Raw genomic sequence first — 19,313 nt, 5'->3', positions numbered from 1 at the left:
AGCAGACTTCCATGTGAGCCTCCTCAGTCAGGGCTGGGCTGTGCGGCCACCCCGGCTACAAACAGTCTTAGAGGGCAAAGTGTTTTGAGGTGGACACACATTGGTCCCCCACCTCAAACAGAGTCTGCCATAGATGACTAACGGCCCAATGCGGAGTGCTGCTCTGGAAGTGCGAACCGATGTGGGTCTTAATAAGAAATAAAAGGCTATCCATAAGAAAAGGTGAGGCAAACTTTTATTTCCAAGTGATATGACTGTTCACCTAGAAAACCCAATAGACTGAGAAACTGTTAGACTGTCTCACAATAACTCAGTAAAGTTGCTAGGTATAAGATAAATATACAAAAAGATAAATACGATCAATAGTTGTTCTAAATATTTTATAACAGAAAGACCTGATTTACAACCCCACAAAATTAGAATGAACTTAATAAATTTAAGAGCATATATGAGGAAAACTGTAAAACGTTTCTGATGGTTAGAGGCAGACCTGAATGAACCGTTGTCAACTGCACTCTTTGATGTGAGGCCTTGATATTGTATAGAACTCTATTAATTCTTCACAAACTAGCAAATTATAATCAAAATGCCAATGAGATATGCAGGGGCATGAAGAGGTTGAGTTCCAAGAAAATGAATCCTGGGTTACCTGGAAGAATAGATGGAAAAAGCAAACAACCTTTAAAAAAACCTACTAAAAATGTCGTTCTGGTCCTACCATATATTAAAGCAAATTACAAAAAGCCAGGTCTGCAGAACACTGAGGAATGCAATTCAAGCATGATGCAGGGACCCTGGATTTCACATCCCAACTAGAGGGACTTCAGAGTTAAATGTAAAATATGGAACCAAAACAGGACTTAAGGAAGGGGCTTTCCAAGGGCGAAACATAAAGAAAAGGGGAAACATAAAATGGAACAGACCTAATTACACAGAATTTGAAAACCTCTGTACATTAAAAACACATTAACAAAGAGAACATGAGTGCGCCAAGGCGGTGTGGGGGGGGGGGGGGGGGGGGGGTGTGCGTATGTAAAAGAAAGGTAAAAAAATCTGAACCAATAACATTCCCAATGTATGAAAATGGTAAATAGAACAAGTGAGGAGACGCTGCCGAGCGCTGGACATGGGGGGCAGGGAAGCGAGCAGCATGGCGCCGGGTGTGACCTGGGGTCCCCGGCAGCTTCGCCGCACTCCTGGCCTGCGACCGCTCACGGCACGTCTCAGCATGTACTCAGGAAACAATCACAGACGGGTCCCCAGCTTTGTGCTCCAGAATCCTTTACAGGCATAATCTTGATGTGCAACAGTAAAGGAGCAGATAAGATGATGTCACCAATGTTCTTGAAAAATATTTTATAACACGGAAAATGCTCATCATAAAATGTTACATGGAAAACAACAAAAATGACATGCAGAGTATGAATCCAGTTTTGTTTTAAGAGAAAAAGCACATGTGTATGTGCATAGAATAACCCAGAAGAAAACCCATCTCCAGGTCATGACCCATGAACTGATACTTAGGGTCCTTCTTATTGTTATAATTTTCTGATTTTTTTTCAAATTTCTTTGATATACACATACTACTCATATAATCAGAAAAAAAAAAGTTTATATGTAAATAAAACATCAAGACTCCAAAGGAAAGAAGGGCAAAGGGCACATTCAAATAATTTGCAAGAATAAAGACCCACAATAAAACCACTTCTGCTGGTCGCCCCCGTCAGTCGGCAGAGGTGCGCGGGAAGCACCAGGTGCCACCGTTAGCCAGGGCATCACAGGGCAGACGGCAGGTGTGTCGGGCCCACAGAGAGGTTTCCATTTGAATTTCTTTTCAAATAAGAAAAATGAATATGATAACAGCGAATCAAGCCTAGATCATATTTGTCTTTTACCAACACAGTTGTAAAACAGAACTTTTCCTGTTTGTCATAGAGGAAGAGCCCTGGGGCCCACATCCTGCCAGGCCAGCTCATGGACACTGCAGAGGAAAAGACTGGAGCGGCAGGTGCCCAGGAATGTCACTGTGTCATCACCGTGCCCTCAACAAGGACTGTGTGGACCTGGCTCTGACTAGCGCCTCCCCAGGACATGGATGTGCACGGGTGTTCCTACCTGACGAGAACTGCCAATTGGCTTCTTTTTTTTTTAAAGATTTTATTTTTTTTTTCCTTTTTCTCCCCAAAGCCCCCCAGTACATAGTTGTATATTCTTTGTTGTGGGTCCTTCTAGTTGTGGCATGAGGGACGCTGCCTCAGCGTGGCTTGATGAGCAGTGCCATGTCCGCGCCCAGGATTCAAACCAACAAAACACTGGGCTGCCTGCAGCGGGGCAGGCGAACTTAACCACTTGGCCACGGGGCAAGCCCCCCAATTGGCTTCTTTGCAATGAAATGGTATTACTTTGTTATCACCCGACCAAAAACATACTCAAATGATTCCGTAAGCTGCTCATTTCCTTTCTCTCAAAATTTTCACTTCTAGAAATCTACTCTAAGAAAACACTAAAGATGTATAATGCAAAAAGACGTTCTATGAAGAATGATTTACAATAGTGAAAACACGGAAACAACTTCAGCATATTCCAACAAAAGAATATCTAATGGAATACTATGCCTCCATCTAGAACTATAACTCCAAAGACAGTGCAGTTACTTGGGAAAAAGTTCTGCTATGCAGCTAAGTGGGGGAAAAAAGATAAAAAGGATATATACACTATGTTTAAAGTAATGTAAAAATGCAATATGAAAAAAGCAGAAGGGAATGTATCAAAGTGCGAAATGCAGTTTTATTAAGAATTAAGGGCATATTCTTTCCTTAAATCCACATTTTCTGAAATGTGGTATTTTGTCTCCATAATTTTAAAAAGCATACTAAAAGCACTTCATAAACTATAGCATCTATACAAATGTAAAGTACTGTCACTCAGGAAGCAGCTTATACTTGCTCCCAGCTGTGTGGAAACACCACCACTCCCGGCTGAACAGGGCTTTCCATCTCTGCAGAGAGCAGGGGCTGGGTCTGCGTGGAGCAGCTCCTCCCGTGGAGCTGAGCTGTGAGCTGAGCTCAGTGGGGTATGGAGAGGCCCCACAGGGCAGCCTCACTGGCCTGGGGTCAAGGCACGCTTCTAGACACATCTTCCCAAAACCCCACCATCTAAGATTATTCTCCCCTCCTGGAACAGAGTAACGTTCCCTTGGAAGTAATACTGTTCATAATTCTTCTGGGGTATTTTTTATTATTATTATTCTAAACATTACAGTTTACAGAGGAATTCCTGATTGAAATCACGCCAGGAGCCTATCTGAGGCCACAACAATTGACATAGCTTCTTTGTATCCGCAGGAAAGATCTATCGCCTTGTCAGTGACTTCCGACCCCATCAAGGAAAATAGGACGACAGGACATCCTCAAACGGCCCTCAACTCTCCTGGCTTCCAGTGTCGCCCTTCCTGGGGGGTGACGACCTCCAGAAGAGGTGTCCCAGCAGGAGGGAGATCTGCACGCGGGCTGGAAGGCAAGTCGCAAGCATCTAGAGGGACGGGTGGCCCGCACATGTGAGCCCCTGTGCTTTCCCTGCTCACCCTGGGTGGGGACAAGGCTGGCTACCATGATGATGACAAGCGTACCAGGTCAATTTCCAGGTTTGCTGCCCAGGGGGAAATTCCTGCTGACCGAGGGCTGAACCACACACAGGAGCTTTGCCACATCCAGTGCATCTATGGGGTCCCTGCCACTCACGCCTGTGCCCTCTGCGCCCAGTGCATCTATGGGGTCCCCACCACTCACACTCGTGCCACCTGCGCCCAGCAGGCCACCAGGCACGAAGTAGGTGCTCAGCAGGTGCTTGTTGAGCTGGAGGGTGAAGGGTTTCTCCTCGCTGTGCGCTCGCTGGTGCTCGGTGAGGTGGGCACTCCAGGTGAACACTTCGCCACACTCGTTACACTTCAACGGCTTCTCCCCGGAATGGACTTTCTGATGCTTAATGAGACAGTGGTTCTGGCTGAAGGCTTTGCCGCACTCGCTGCACTTGTAGGGCTTCTCCCCGGTGTGGATCCGCTGGTGCACGATGAGGGAGGAGTGGCAGCTGAAGGCCTTCCAGCATCTGCTGCAGTCGAAGGGCTTCTCCCCGGTGTGGATCCGCTGGTGCACGATGAGGTAGGAGTGGGAGCTGAAGGCCTTCCCACATTCGTTGCACTTGAAGGGCTTCTCCCCGCTGTGGATCCGCTGGTGCACGACGAGGTAGGAGTGGCAGCTGAAGCCCTTCCCGCAGTCAGTGCACTTGAAGGGCTTCTCCCCGGTGTGGGTCCTCTGGTGCAGGGTGAGGCGGGAGCGGTTGTTGAAGGCCTTCCCACAGTCACTGCATTTAAAAGGCTTGTCTCCATTGTGGATTTTCTCGTGCACGGTCAGGGACGAGTGGCAAGTGAAGGCCTTCCCGCAGTCGTCACACTTGTAAGGCTTCTCTCCCGTGTGGATCCTGTGGTGCCGCGTCAGGTGCGTCCTCTGGTTGAAGGCCTTCCCACATTCGCCACACTTATAGGGCTTCTCCCCAGTGTGGACCCTGAGGTGCATGTTAAGCAGCGAGCTGCAGCTGAAGGCCTTCTCACAGGCACTGCACTTGTAGGGCCTCTCGCCCGTGTGAATCCTATGATGCACGTTCAGTGACGAGTGACAGCTGAAGGCTTTCCCACACTCGCCACAGAAGAAGGGTTTCTCCCCCGTGTGGATCCTCTGGTGCTCGATGAGGTTGGTGCTCCACGTGAAGGCCTTGCCACACTCGTTACACTTGTAGGCTTTCTCCCGTGCATGCCAGCGCCGGTGGAGGGTGAGGGAGGAGCTCTGGTGGAAGGCTTTCCCACATTCGCTGCATACAAAAAGACCCTCCCTGGTGCCAGCACCCTGCTGCCTGTTTGCAGATGGTTGTCTTCTCTGCTCACTGGACTTGCAAGAGTTTCTCCCTGTGCACATTCTCTGGTGCTGGGTTATAGCCTCACTGGACTGGAAATTCTCGACATGCCTGTCAGGAGAGTCTGCTTCCGTAGGAATGCTCTGCAGGGCAAAGAGTGTGCACCTGAGGGGAGAATCCTTCTCAGACGTCTCATGTCCCTGCCAGCGCCCCTCTGTGGAAATGTCCCCAAGGCTGGTGGGTGCTCGCCTCCAGAGCACAGCTTTGTGTCTTGACACAGCAGCCGCCAGGCCCTCCAAGGCCCGCCCGTCACCCAGACTGGGGCTGTGGAGACTGGACCCCGCCAGCTGCTCCCTGATCAGCTCCTGAGATGGCTCTTCTCTGTAAATGCCCTGCTGTGGAGAAGACTCCTCCGTCTCAGACCCAGGCTCCTGTTCTGTAAGAAATGGAAAATGCGATTTCCTGTGAGCAGACACTGGAACTCAGATTTGCAATCTGACCCGGGGATGCAGATAAGCACAGGAGAGACAGCAGTGCCCAACAGAGTCGGAGAGCTCGAAGGCAGAGAGCCAAGAGGTGCACACCCAGGATGAGACAGGCCAGCAAGGAGGAAGGAAGAGCAGGGACAAGAAACAGGGACAAGAGCCACCGGAGAAGCCAAGGGAATTTCGAAAAGAGCCAGGTGGCTGGGAAAGGAGCAGAGTGCACAGGCCTGGCAGGCAGATACAAATGTCCCACAGAGATGTCTACTGAGTGACAGTGTGTCAGGATCTGGGAGGCACTGGGTGTGAACACAGGGTAAATTCAAGTCCAAAAACAATAAAGTTTCCATCTCCCGTGGTGCCAGAAGGGAAAGCTCTCCCCACCTCTCTCCTCAGCATTTCCTTCAGAGCACTCGAGACGGTCATGGCACTCTCTGTCCCTGAGATGCACACGTCTCTTCAAAAGCTGAAGAATCCTCCTGCCAGCTCTGTTCTGGGAACATCTTCCTCAGAGGCGTTCCCAGGCAGCTCCCAGAGCCACCTCCGTGAACTGGGGAGGACAGCGAACCGTCTCCCTGTCTCTGCCAGTCCCCAGGCTGACACTGCCTTCTCAGTGAGTGAAGCCCTGACTCCAGGTCCACAAACACTCCCCACCCCTGCTCTGCCTCATTTCTCTGGGCTCCAGTGAACAATGGCCCTTTGCTGAGTGTTTCCACGCACACAGGTGTCACTTCTGCCTCCCACCAACACAAGGCAGACAGCTTTGCCTTCGTTCACTGCTGTATTCCCAGCAGTTCCTGGCACACAGGTGGTGCTCAATGTGTGTGTTGAAGGCAGGAGACAAGGGAAGGTACTAGAAAGGGCACTGAGCAGGTGCACATGGAGCCAGGGCAGTGGACTGTAGAAAGAAAGCAGAGCCACGATGGGAGGGCCGCAAAGGGCCATGGGAAGGGGGCCTGGGAAGTGGGGGCTCTACATCCTTCCCGTGTCCCCTGCTCACCTGGACGAGCTGCTCCAGGGACTTCTCCGGGTACCTGCCACGGCTCCTCGCCTCGTTCCAGGTGGGAGATAACGTCTGGCTTGCAGACCGGAGGCCCTGCTCATGGGGAGGAAGTGGTGCAGCTCTGTGTCCTGTGGCTTTCCAGAACCGGCCGACAGCACAAACAGCCCCAGGAACAGCACTGGCCAGCACTGAGAGGTGTGTGCCGTCCCCAGGGACGGGATCTCAGACTCAGAACTCAAACTGGGACATGTACTCTGAGGACCCCACGGGGACCGACGTCCCCTTCTAGCTCCTTTGGAAAGCTCCGGGGTAAGATGGGCTTCCAGGACCCCCTCCGGGCCCCACCTTGGAGCCAGCCACACCTCCAGACAAGGATGCAGGTGGCATGGCTGAGCCCCGCCACGAGAGCGTGGGGGTAGAGATCACAACCCCAGCATCCTGCAGAGCCCGGCCCCAGGGTGGTTGGTGAAGGGAGGCTCAGCAATACCCGCAGCATGGCAGAGTGCCCAGACTGCAGACTCTGAGCCTTGGGGAGCTGACTTACCCAGGGAAAGAAGGTTCTGGTAGTTCTCCAGCATCACATCTCGGTAGAGGGCCCTCTGAGGGGAATCCAGCTGGCCCCACTCCTCCTGGGTGAAGTTCACGGCCACATCCTTGAAAGTGACCTGGAATGACATGTGCGTTCTCATTCACCCAGGACAAGAGTGATTCAGACTGTTCATGGTTCCAAGGGAGCCACGCATTGACTGAGACCTTAGGAGTAAAGGGTTAACCTCGGTGACCTCCAGAGCGTGGAAGGCTGTGCTGTAGATGCCATCTGTCATACAGCCCCAACGTACATACCACAACTGGGCGGGGAAGCGCCATGCGGACCCCAGCCTTCTGGACCAGGAGGGTCCAGCTAAGTGGGCAGCCCATGTGTGGGTGGTGTGGCAGGCATGCAGGCTGCTGTAATAGGTTCTGGGTAAGATGCCATGTTTCCTGGGGTCAAGAATGTCAAACTTATAGAACTTGAAAGAATAATACAAAGAACTGAGAAACCCTATCAAATTTCACCACTGCGAAAGGACTCAAGCCCAGGCAGGAAGCCATTATTACCCCTAAGGAAGGAGACCCTGCACTTATCAACATGTCCTCTGACCAAGGGAGCTGCTCCAGTCCTGCCTGCCTGTCCCCTACTCCTTCCCGTTGGACCCCCTGCTCCCTTGCCTTCCCTGGGCCCGCGTCCCAGCCCATCCCACCCGTGTCCTGTCCCCTCCCTCCCCCAACGCCAGTCACTGATTGTGGGGTAAGCTCCTGCACCCTCAGTCACCCCAGTTCCAAGTAGCATGAAAGCCCCAAATGACTCCACCTGTTCTTGAACCTCAGGCTCTTCTGCCGGCTGGCCAGGGCTCCCCACCTGCTCTGGTGCCTCCAGGCTGCCGCCCTGAGGTCCCCATGCTTGTCACGCTCCAGCCCCACTCTGGATCCCTACTTGCCAGCAAATAAGCTCTCAGGACTCGTCAGGGCTCCGACCTCAGGCGGCAAGGGTGAGCAGGCTGTTTTCTAAGCAGCTGCTGACTAACTGCTCTCTCTTCCAGGATGCCAGGGGAGCCTGGCCCGAACTCTAGAGAGCGCTAACTTCGACACAAGAATGAAGCAGCCGCCGACAGAGGGAGGCCTGGTTCCCACCTCATAAGGGTTCACTGGGGAGTGACTGGTGTGGGGCCAAGCTCCCAGGGACCAGCTGGTTCTCCGGAAGCCCTGGATCCACATCAGCGCCCAGAGTCAGGCAGGGGGTGCAGACCGTCACGCCTGGAGATGAAGCCTCCTCCTACCAGGAGCCTGCCAGGGAGTAGGGAAAAGCGGGGACGCCCTCTGGGCTCACTGGAGCTTTGACCTTTCGTTTTAAAAGTGGCTGATACTTTTAGACTGTTCTCAACATTGCTGCAGACTGAACCGTGGCCCCAGCAATTCAGATGTTGAAGCCCTGACCCCCAGTGTGACTGCACTTGGCAATGGGGTCTGGAGGAGGTAGCTGAAGTTACACGAGGTCCTAAGGGTGGACCCTAATCCGACAGAACTGGCGTTCTTCCGAGATGAGGACGGTGGCGCTCTCTCCCCACTGCACCCCCGCGGGAAAGGCCATGTGAGGACGGGGAAAGCGGCCATCTGCAGGCTGGCAGGAGAGCCCTCACCAGGGATGGATCCCGCTGGCACCTGATCTTGGCCTTCCACCTTCCAGAGCTGTGAGAAAATAATTTTCTGTCATTTAAGCCCCCGAGTCTGTGGTAATTTGTTATGGTGGCCCTGAGCTGACTGAGACAAACGTCAACACGAAACAGTAAGAGAGACGAAACGACCCTTCATACCACACACAAAACCAGCTCCAGGTGGAACAAGGAGCTAAACGCAAAGACTCATGGGAGACAATTCTGTAAATCCCTGGGCGGCAGAGGCCACCAGCATGACAGGAAACCCAGAAAGCATGAGGACAAGATTGATATTTGCTCCATGGAAGTTTACATTTTCTTCATGAACATTGAAAAATCACTAAGAAAGAGAAAAATGGGCATAGGATATAACCAGATAATTCATACAAGACTTGCAAACAGCTGATGAGCACACAGGGAGATGCGCAATCTCACTAGACATCCAGAAATGAAAAATACAGCAGCAAGAGACCATTTCACACATTGCAGGAGGCAAAACATTTACAGTCTGAAAACACCAAGCATGGGCCGGTCCATGGGGAAACCGGATGGCCTTCCGCTGCTGCGCAGGTGGCGGGGGACATCTGCTTTGGCAAGCAATTCTACCGTCTCTAGTAGAGAGCCTCTTTCCTGAGCCTTGTTCACTTTGAGATTCCCACCCAGCCCAGAGTGACTGAGAAAACATTGGAAACAAACTGCGCAGCAGTGAAAGGAACAGGCCTAGCTAACCTGTCCCCATGGGGAGCTCTCAAGAGCACAGCAGTGGGGACAAAGGCAGGTTGAGGGACCCAAGCCCAGTGTGGCACCCTTTACAGAACCATCCAGAAACACACATAGTACCGTGTGGCGTTTATGAATACTCAGATGCGCATCGAGTTCCACCATCCAGCGAATGGGCACAAGCTCTGAGCCCTGTGACTGGTGGACTCCCCACTCCTGCTTACTGCTGTGTGTGTGGGGGTGGCTCAGTTCCCTAGACTATAACATGAGATGCTGACAGTAAGAATGCCACTGATGGCAGTGAGGACTCAGTGAGTCACAGCCATGTGAGAAGTGCCAGCAGTGTTTGCCGTGCCGCCATCTCTGGTCCTCTCACAGACGGCGGAGGGCAGGAGAGGAGGAGGCAGGGGAGGACGCAAAAAACACTTTGCCTTTACCCTCAATGTTTTGTTTTTCTAAAATGGTCTAAAGCAAATATGACAAAATTTGGACATCTGTTAATTTTTCAAAGTAGGTACATAGAAGGTTGTTATTACTGTTTCAAATGTTTCAAAATTTTAAAAACAAGAAAAAGCCATTCAAGGAGGAGGAAACACAAATTTCCAATGGACTTGTAAAAAGATGAATAATTTTTGTCAGGAAAATGCAAATCAAAACAAAAACAAGAGGCCAGCCTGGTGGCGTAGTGGTTATGTTCGCATGCTCGGCTTCAGAGGCCTGGGGTTTCACTGGTTCGGATCCTGGGCGCGGACATGGCACCGCTCGTCAGGCCATGCTATGGTGGCGTCCCACATAGAAGAACTAGAATGACCTGCAACTACAATATACAACTGTGTACTGGGGCTTTGAGGAGAAAAAACAAAGAAGAGGAAGATTGGCAACAGATGTTACTGGCTCAGGGCCAGTCTTGTTCACCAAAAATTTTAAAAAGCCATAGGAAAACAAAAATAAGATAAATACTTTTCACCTATCAGGGTAGCACAAATTAAAACCTGATGCCCGGCCATGAGGAAGCGCTTGTGGCAGGAGTAGGAACGGCTCTACCCTTTTGGATATTTACACCAAAACCACAGGAGTTCCTGCACAGAAGGACGCAAATGCATGGTTGGGTCTTGCAGCACTGTACTGACCCAAACTGGCCACCACGGCTTAGGACAGCTGGCTAAATTAGGGCACAGGTATCCAGGCAGACCATGAAGAACGCAGCTATCCAAAGGAACACGGTGCACATCATGAACACGGTGCACATCATGCCAAGTGAAGGAAGCCAGACAGAGAAGGCCACAAATTGAATGATCCCGTTTGTATGAAATGCCCAGAACAAGCAAATACAGAGACACAAAGCAGATGCGTGGTTGCTGAGGGATGGAGGGGAGGGGGAAGAGGCGGGCCTGCTAATGGGCAGGGGTTTCTTTTTGGGGTGATGAAAACGGTCTAAAATTAACCATAGTGATGGCTGTGCCACCTTGTGAACACACTAAACCACTGAACTGTATACCTGAAAAGGGTGGACTCTGTGGTACGGGAATTCCGTCTCAACAAAACAAGGGAAGCACTAGAATGTGTACAGCATGATTCCATCTCGTTTAAGCTCTGATGTCTGTCTATGTTCAAGTTTGCTTGTGTGAACAAGGAGGGAGAGGTGGAAGATAAACACCAGTACAGAGGACACTGTTTGTCTCAAGGAAACGAGATCGTACATGCAGGCAAAGAAGGAGATTAAAAGGCTGTGCTGTGTAACTTGTTACAAAGCAAATATTGTTTTTGGAAATTTAAAAAAAGTTGTTTTCAATGAAGAAGGAAAATCAAAGCAGAGCAGGGATTAGCTTTATCATTATGGCCCAGCCACCCAGCTTCCTTGAGCCTCAGTTTCTCCAGCTGTAGCATGCAATGGGAACGATGAGGCTTCCCCCAGTTGAAGAGGGAATGAAATGGGGTAACAGTATGCCAGTCTTGGATACCAAGGAAAGGGCCCAGTGTCTGTCAGCCCCCAGGTGGCCATCTCCCACCCCGCTGGCTGGGCACACCAAGAGGTTGGAGACCCAGTCCCTGGCTCTCTGAGAAGAGAACAGCCGTCCAGCTGCACACAGAGCTCTAACAGGGAAGCCTGCTGTCTCAGGCAGGAGAGGAAGGGTAGACCACAGGAGGGCAGGCAGGGGCACAGAACTTGGCAGCAGAAGGAACTGAGGTTGGAGGGGAGCGGGGCTAGGGGGCGTTCTGACACTGCATGCCTGGGGAGCTCCGGCAGTGTGGCAGGCCGCAGTGGATGAGGGGCGTCAGAGCAGTGGGTGGCGCCGCTGTGGCCAGAGTACGAAGATGTCTACCCCAAGGTCATGGTGTTTGTATTCCACAGCAGGCAAGACAGATGGAAGGCAGGAGGGCGGGACACGCACAGCTTCTGAGCATGGTCCAGAGGTGTCAAGAAGCAGCACAATAACAGGGTTCTGTTATAATAATAGGGCTTCCTGCTCTGCTCCCAGCCACACAGGGATAACAGGGGCCAGATCTGCCCTCTTACCTCAAACAAGTAAACTGGGCAAGATGTATGAAATAACCGTCCATCTCCAGACACTGGACAAGGGACAGCACAGAACAGAGAGCCCTGAGAGAAGGGAGACAAACAAAGCGAGCCTCACAGCTGTCTCTCCTCCCCAGCAGGAAGCAATTCCAGACTGCAGTGCTGGGAGTGGGCGCCCAGACAGGGCCTGCGGTCTGAGGGGGGCAGGACGCAGAGGACAGGGTTTGGGGAGACCAAGGAGGCTAAAATTTGCAGGGCAGCATGCCAGAGCAGAGGGAGCTGCACAGACTCAGAACTCTGGATCCACTCGAGACTGATTGAGGGCTGAGGCGTGTGTGCCCGGGAGGAAACAACCTCCAACCAGGGAGAGAAACGGCAGAAAGAAGGAAGCAGAATGATCATTAGAACTCGCACGGTGCTGGGAACAGTTTGTGTTTTGACTGGCCAGAGTGGTACGTCCTTCTGCTGTACAGGGTGCTGAGCAAAGTCCCCAGAAGGGCACTGCTTCATCGACGAGGCAAAATTAGCCTGAGACTGGAGGCTCATTTGGACCAACCTTCGCTCAACCTGAAAGCTAGCCCTGAAAGCCTCACCAGTACCACGCAGCTTCCCTGCATCCCAGAACAAACCCCACAAAGGCTGACGGAAGTCCAAAAGATCCACCACTCAACAAAGGGAAATTCACTCCAGCATCCAATCAAGTAACTGAAAGGAAAAACAAGTTAACAGAATCAGAGGAAACAAGAGTATAGTAAAACAGTGTTTGTTTACCTCACATGAAGGCATTAAGAGAGAAACAGAAGCAAAAAAGACACAAGATACATAGAAAAGAAACAGCAAAATAGCAGGTGTAAATCCAGCCATATCAATAATTACACTAAATGTGAATGGTCAAACTCCAATTAAAAATCAGAGATTGTCAGACTGAATAAAAAAAAGTAAGACTCAACTATATGCCAGCTACAGAAACCCACTTTAAAAACAAACACAAAGATAGATCAAAAGTGAAAGAATAGGAAACTATATACACTGCAGACACTAATCAAAAGAAGGGTGACATGACTATATTAACATCAGACAAAGATTTCAGAGCGAGGAACATCGTCAGAAAGAGATCCTTTACAAATGACCATTATTACAGTATCAATTCATGAAGAGCTCACAACAATCCTAAATATAGATGTTCCTACTAACAGAGCTTCAAAATACATAAAGGAAACATCTGATAAAACTGAAAAGAGAAATAGAAAAATCCACAATTATGCTTAGTGATTTCAACAATAATCTCTCTCAATAATCAATGGAACATGTAAGCAGAAAATCTGTAAGGATATATCATTCAACTTGACTTAACTGACATTTACAGAACACTCTAGTCAACAAGAGCAGAATACATATCCTTTTCAAGTGCACACAGAACATTTACCAAGATAAACCACACTCTGGGCAATAAAGTAAGTCTTAGTAAATTTGAAAGAATTCAAATCATACAAAGTTCCGTCTCTAACTACAACAGAATTAAATTAGAAACCCATAATAGAAAGATATCTGAAAAATCCCCCAAATATTTGGAAATTAAACAACACACTCCTAAATAACTCATGGTTGAGAGAAGAAACCACAAAGGAAATTAGAAACTATTTTGAATTGAATGAAAATGAAAATACAACACAACAAAATTTATGGGATGTAGCTAAGGCAGTGCTTAGAGAGAAATTCATAGCATTGAATGCTAAAAGGGGAAAGAAGAAGGGTGCCAAATCAACACCTAAAGAAACCAAAGAAACCAAAGGAAAGGAAGGAAATAATCAAGAGTCACAAATCAACAAAATAGAAAATAGAAAAGCAACAGAAAAAATCTGAAATCTTCATTTTCTGAAGAAAATGAAACCAAAAGATGGCTCTTTGAAAAGATCAATAAAATTGTTAACTAAATATATATTTAGAACCAGCCCTGATGGCCTAGTGGTTAAAGTTCGGCAGCCTGGGTTTGTTTTCTGGTTGCTGAACCACACCACCCATTTGTCAGTTGTCATGCTATGGTAGCAGCTCACATAAGAAGAACTAGAAGGATTTACAACTAGAATATACAACCATGTACTGGGGCTTTGGGGAGGAAGGAAAAAAAAAAGAGGAAGATTGGCAACAGATGTTAGCTCAGGGTGAATCTTTCCCTGTAAACAAATAATAAATAAATAAATAATAAAATTAAAAAGAATTCCTCTTTAAAACAGAAAATAAAACAAAACATATATTTACTATCAGACTCAGCAATTCCACTCTTACATTTATCCAAGAGAAATTAACATGTCTATATTTGTAGTCAAACATTTATAGTAGGTTTACCTGTAATAGCCAAAACCTGGAAACAACCTAAATGTCCACCAGCTGGTGAATGGAACAAATTGTGGAATAGCCATACAATAGTGTTATGGGCTGAATTACATCCTCTAACTTCATGTGTTCAAGCCCTAACTCCTGGCACCTCAGAATGTGACTGTGTTTGGAGATGGGTCTTTACAGAGGGGATTAAGGTAAGATGAGGTCATTAGGGTGAGCCCCAATCAAACAGGACTGGTGTCCTTAATGAAAGAAGAGGAACTTTGGACACAGACATGTACAGAGGGGAGACCATGTGAGGACACAGGGAGAAGGCACCATATACAAGCCGAGGAGAGAGACCTCAGAAGACACCAACCCTGCTGACACCTTGATCCTGGACTTCCAGCCTCCAGAACTGGGAGACAATGCATCTCTGTGTTTAAATCACCTAGTCTGTGGCACTTTGCTATGGCGGCCCCTGTAAACTAATGCAAAAGAATATTACTCAGCAAGAAAAACGAACAAACTACTGATTCCCCTAATAACATGGATGAACTCAAGCATTATGCTAAGAGAAATGTCAGAAACAAAATACTACGTACTATGTAATTCCATGCGAAACTCTTAAAAAGGTGAAATTATAGTGGTTGCCAAGGAGCCTGGGGAGAGGAGTGACTGCAAAGGTACATGAGGGAACTTTTCGGTGATGGAAATGTTTGATATCATGATTGTGGCGCTGGGCACACAACTGTGTAAACTTGCCACAACTCATCAAATCCTATACTTAAAACTGGAGAACCATATTGTATATAAATTATACCTCAATAAACCTGATGCCAAAAAACCCACTGGATTTCAAGGTGGGGGTGAGGACACGTGCTGAGAACATGCCCATAACTGAGGCACACAGGGATGAAGCACAATGATGGCAGCACTGGCAGAGGGAAGGAGAAAAACCGGGCAGAAATCAAGCTCCAGAGACATCAGAATGCAGTGCTGGCAAGAGGGGGCCATCGGAGGCTACGTGGCTCCAGTGTGTGTGGGGGAGTTAACAGGCCAGAACAGGTTGGATCTGAGCCTTGTAGAGGCCCTTTGGGGGGGTGTTCCCAACCCACTGGGAGAAGCCCACATCTGGTGTGTCTTCATTCTGCCAGATGGGAAACAAAAAGCCCAGGGGTGTGTGGGAGAATCAAATGCAGATGTGGTAATGAAACTAGGAGAGAAGTCAGAAGAGACCTGGGGGATGTCCCAGGAGAGCGGAATCATTGACCATGAGTGTGAGTGAGACTGCTGGGAGTGAAAAGTGCTCAGGAGAGTGGGACTAGTTACTCAAGGATCTAAGAAACTGATGTCTTAAGAATAACACCTGTGCACAAGAAAGGTGCCACCTCTTTGAGGCAGTCAGTCACATGTGTGCACACATGCACACTTTTGCTGAACCATTTGAAGATAAGTTGCAGACATCATGGTATCTCACCCTATGTTCTTCAGCTTGTAGCTCCTAAGGATATTCTCTTACACAATCACAGTGCCATTATCACACCCAAGAAATTCAACATTGATACAACATTATCTAAGATATAGTCTACTTTCAAATTTCCTCAATTGTCCCAAATTTCCTTTGATGGAATTTTTTGGATCTATGACTTATCACGGATCATGGATTGCATTTCACTGTCACGTCTCCTGAGTGTTTTATAGAACTACAGAGCAACTCAAACATTATGGAAGCGAGGCACATCTCACGATACGTGTTCTACAGCATCCCCACCTTTCTGTAATCAGACCTCTTTCAAGTGGGAGGCTAGAGAGAACCACAAAATCCTAAAAAAGTCAAAGGAGCCTAAACCCCCCAGACCTTTTCACTACCCCACACCTTCCTTATCAACGGTACCCTTCTAAATACTCTGATGGGTGGGGGTGTTTTAGGCGGTAGAATAAAATGAGGAGCAAACCCCAAAGTCTGTAAAAGGAGGGGTTCGGGCTCCGCTCAGCTGCAGAAGTGGCCCCAGGACCGATTCCTTGCTGAGCCCTCAGATCTCCTAAACAACCAGGTTTTTCCATGAAGACCCATGTTAGGAGCCTGGTGCAGAGGAAAAGCACACAAGGACGCACCCTCTACCATCACTCTGACCCCAACGCTGCCATGCAGCCCCTCCTTCAGCTGCTCCATACCACTACCTGATTCCATCCCAGCAGAAGGACCAACTGCCACAAACATCCCCTGGGTCTGCATGTACAGACGAGCAAGTGATCTTCTGGAAGCTGTCACCTACTTGGAGGGTTTCTCTAAAACCGGTCTTCGGAGCTCCTGGTACGACGCTGGGCATTCAGGTCCCGGGAAGCTGACCCACCCTGTTGGACTGAATCAGGCTGGAAGGGACATTCATCCTGACAGCACACATGGGGCGCCACCCGGACTTTTCAACCAGGGCTGTCCCCTCGCCCAGAGCTTCCTGAGGACAGGACAGAAGGCTCCCCGGTGGCGGGGGTGGGGGGGAGGTAGTGTCTGGGTGACTGAAGATCCTGGGCAGGGGAAGGAAGGTCCCAAACCTCTTCACAAAGGACATGGCCAAAAGAAAGAAACAACAGCCACTCACCTCGGACCTGGCTTCCAGGAGACCCTGACCCAGTGTATCCTCTGGATTCTCTTTGAGGGCAAGAGCACGGTCCTGAGAGGACAGAGCTGGGAAGGAGAAATGAGTGACGCAGGGCTGGTCTGCCCATAGCCACCAGCCTAGCCAAAGCCCACCCCACCCCGGGCGCGGGGGAGAATCAGTGAGGAGCCAGGAACGGCCCGCAGGTGGGTTCGGGAGGGAGCTCCATTATCTGGCACATTCTGAAACAGCATCAGGGCTTAATTCTGCCACTCCATGTCTCAGACACTCCAATTAAGGAGGAAGAACACTGCCATTCCCTTCCTCTTTTCAGCATGCCTGAGACAGTGGGAACACGGGGATCTGTGCACGGGGAAGAGGCAGGAGGCCCGATTCTGCTGGGTGCTTCGGAGAAACGAGCCTCACCTCTCTGAGTGTCAGTCTCAAGTGCAAATCCACAGCCCCACTGACTAAAAGAGCCAACTGTACCTGTCTCCCGGGGTTTCGAGGCAGGGGTCTCCATGGCGCCCCTCGGCAGCGTTCCCTGGAGGCGTGGGCACCTCTGCAGCCTCCCGGGCCCCAGGCCAGGCCCAGAGGAGCGGGTGCTGCTCCTGGGGCTCAGGGACAGCAGCCTGCAGGGGAGCCCCCTGCGCCCCCTGCGGTCGGGGTCAGGCAGGCTCGGCAGGCGTCCCCGGCCCCAGGCTGCGCTCGCGCCGCATCCCCCGCGCCCCACGCAGCCGCCCCACACTCCGCCAGGGGACGCGCGCGGGGCCGGGGCGGGCCGGGCTCAGCTGCCCGGAGCGGGAGGGCGCGGAGAAGGCCCGCAGACAGGCCCCGGGCGAACCGACACACCGACCGACCGTCGGACGGCTGCGCGAGCGAGCAGACCAGCCTCCCACAAAACGACACCGATCGCCACAAAGGAGCACCTCTGCGGCCGCCACGCGAGAGTGCGCCTGCGCGGAGCGGACGCGAACCACATCTCCCGGGAAGCTTTGCGCCGCTCTGGCGGCGGACTCCGTTTCCCAGAGGGCGTCTGGAGCCCCGGCAAAGACCCGACCCGGACAAGCGTGTGGCACAGCCTTCTGGGAAGTGTGGTTCCGGGGCCAGCAACCGTGTGGCGCCGCTCTCTCCAGACTCCACCCCTTGCTGCAGAAGTATCTCAAAATCTAACTGCGTTTGTGTGTGTGTGCGCATGTGCGTGTGCGTGTGCGTTTGTATCCATCCTCGTGCTGGGCCGCTGTGTGTGTGTCTCCCGGTGGTGTCAGGTGTGCCATCCATCTTTGCAGGAAAGGCTCACGCCTCTGGCCCTGGGGATGCTGGGAGTGGTGGGTTGGCACCTGGGACCCCCGCGGAGGGAGAGCTCCAGCCCCGCTGTCAGGCCCCAGGAACTCGAGAAGGAGGGTCTGGATGGTGGCCCAGCTTTGACACAGCACTCTAACATTAACACAGTGATGACGCCAATAACAATTAATATTTACTGAGCACTGATGGCATGCCAGGCACGTTTCCAAGGGTTTGACATATTTATTCTGGCAGAATGCTCACAATAGCCCAGTAAGGTTTGGTAACTATTACCCTCGTTTTCTAGATGAGGAATCTGGGGCGCAGAGAGATAGAGTAACTTGGTCCAGGTCACACAGTCAGAAGGAGGTGGAGCTAGGTTGAGTAACTCCAGAACCGAAGTTAATTACCGGATTTCTACTTGACTGTCACTTGACTCTCACTTGACTCCTGGGTGGCAGGACTCGCGTGCTGAGTGCACAACCCGTGTTCAATAGCAGACCCAGGACAAGAGCCTGAGAGGGTGTGGGACTTTGTGCACCTGAGCCTCCCAAGTCCAGTTGTGAATCTGTGAGTATTGTGACATGTGACTGTTGCCTTACAGGCTGGTCACTGTGTGAGTCTTTGTATATCTGTAAATCTGTATGTATTTATGTCTCGATGGGTGTAACAGATCAAGGTTAGTTTGTATGTGTGCGCACAACCACTCTACGTTCATTTCTGACTTTGTGTGGCTCTTGCCTTACATTTCTCATCTGTGTTTGATTGTGTGAGTGTGCCTCTGAGAAAGAGTGTATGCATGCACCTATGCACAGGTGAGTGTGTGAGCCTGTATGTGGCTGCTGCCTAACAGTTCCGGTGTATGACTGGATATGTGCATGTGTGCAGGCTTCTGTACGTGGGAGTGTAACTTGTATGCACCTGTGTGCTTGCTTGTGAGTCTGGTGTGATTCTGTGTGTTTACATATAGCTGTTGAATTACAGGTCTGGTCTGAGTCTATATAAATACATGTTCGTGTGCATGTGTGTATGTCTCACTGTGGTCACACAGGTCTGAATGAGTTAGTATGTGTACTTGTGCATGTGCCCTTCTGTATGTTCTTTTATGGGACTGTTAGTTTCTGGTTCAAAGGATCATCTATATCTGATTGCCTGGGTGTGTTCTGTGTACAGTATGTGTATGTCTTGTACAGGTCAATCTGTAGACCTGTATGTGTGTGGATGTTCTCTCACAATTCTGATTTGTATCAGGGTGGGTATGCACCTCTGTAAGTTTGTGGGACTGTGAGT

The 19,313-nt window shown here is 50.1% G+C and overlaps 1 protein-coding gene across 1 annotated transcript; it reads right to left on the bottom strand.

Moving 5' to 3' along the window:
- Window positions 1-213: 213 nt before the first annotated feature.
- ZNF74 (zinc finger protein 74) lies at window positions 214-17,701 on the bottom strand. Its single transcript, XM_005612337.4, has 5 exons — window positions 17,229-17,701; window positions 16,743-16,828; window positions 6,935-7,055; window positions 6,388-6,483; window positions 214-5,341 (listed from the first exon to the last, which is right to left on the bottom strand). The coding sequence occupies exons 1-5, from the start codon at window positions 17,260-17,262 to the stop codon at window positions 3,633-3,635; spliced, it is 2,046 nt and encodes a 681-aa protein (XP_005612394.1). The 5' UTR covers window positions 17,263-17,701; the 3' UTR covers window positions 214-3,632.
- Between the last annotated feature and the right edge of the window lie 1,612 nt (window positions 17,702-19,313).

Source organism: Equus caballus, chromosome 8 (assembly GCF_041296265.1).
Source record: "Equus caballus isolate H_3958 breed thoroughbred chromosome 8, TB-T2T, whole genome shotgun sequence".
Taxonomy (NCBI): Eukaryota; Metazoa; Chordata; class Mammalia; order Perissodactyla; family Equidae; genus Equus; species Equus caballus.
The sequence above is the reverse complement of the archived record's forward strand: the minus strand, read 5'-3'. Positions and strand labels throughout refer to the sequence as shown.

Coding starts and splice junctions, on each gene's coding strand:
- ZNF74 (XM_005612337.4), bottom strand. CDS start 17,262: ATGGAGACCCCTGCCTCGAAACCCCGGGAGACAG. Junction 7,056..16,742: donor TCCTGGAAGCCAGGTCCGAG/GTGAGTGGCTGT, acceptor ATGTCATTCCAG/GTCACTTTCAAGGATGTGGC. Junction 6,484..6,934: donor CCAGAACCTTCTTTCCCTGG/GTAAGTCAGCTC, acceptor CCCCATGAGCAG/GGCCTCCGGTCTGCAAGCCA.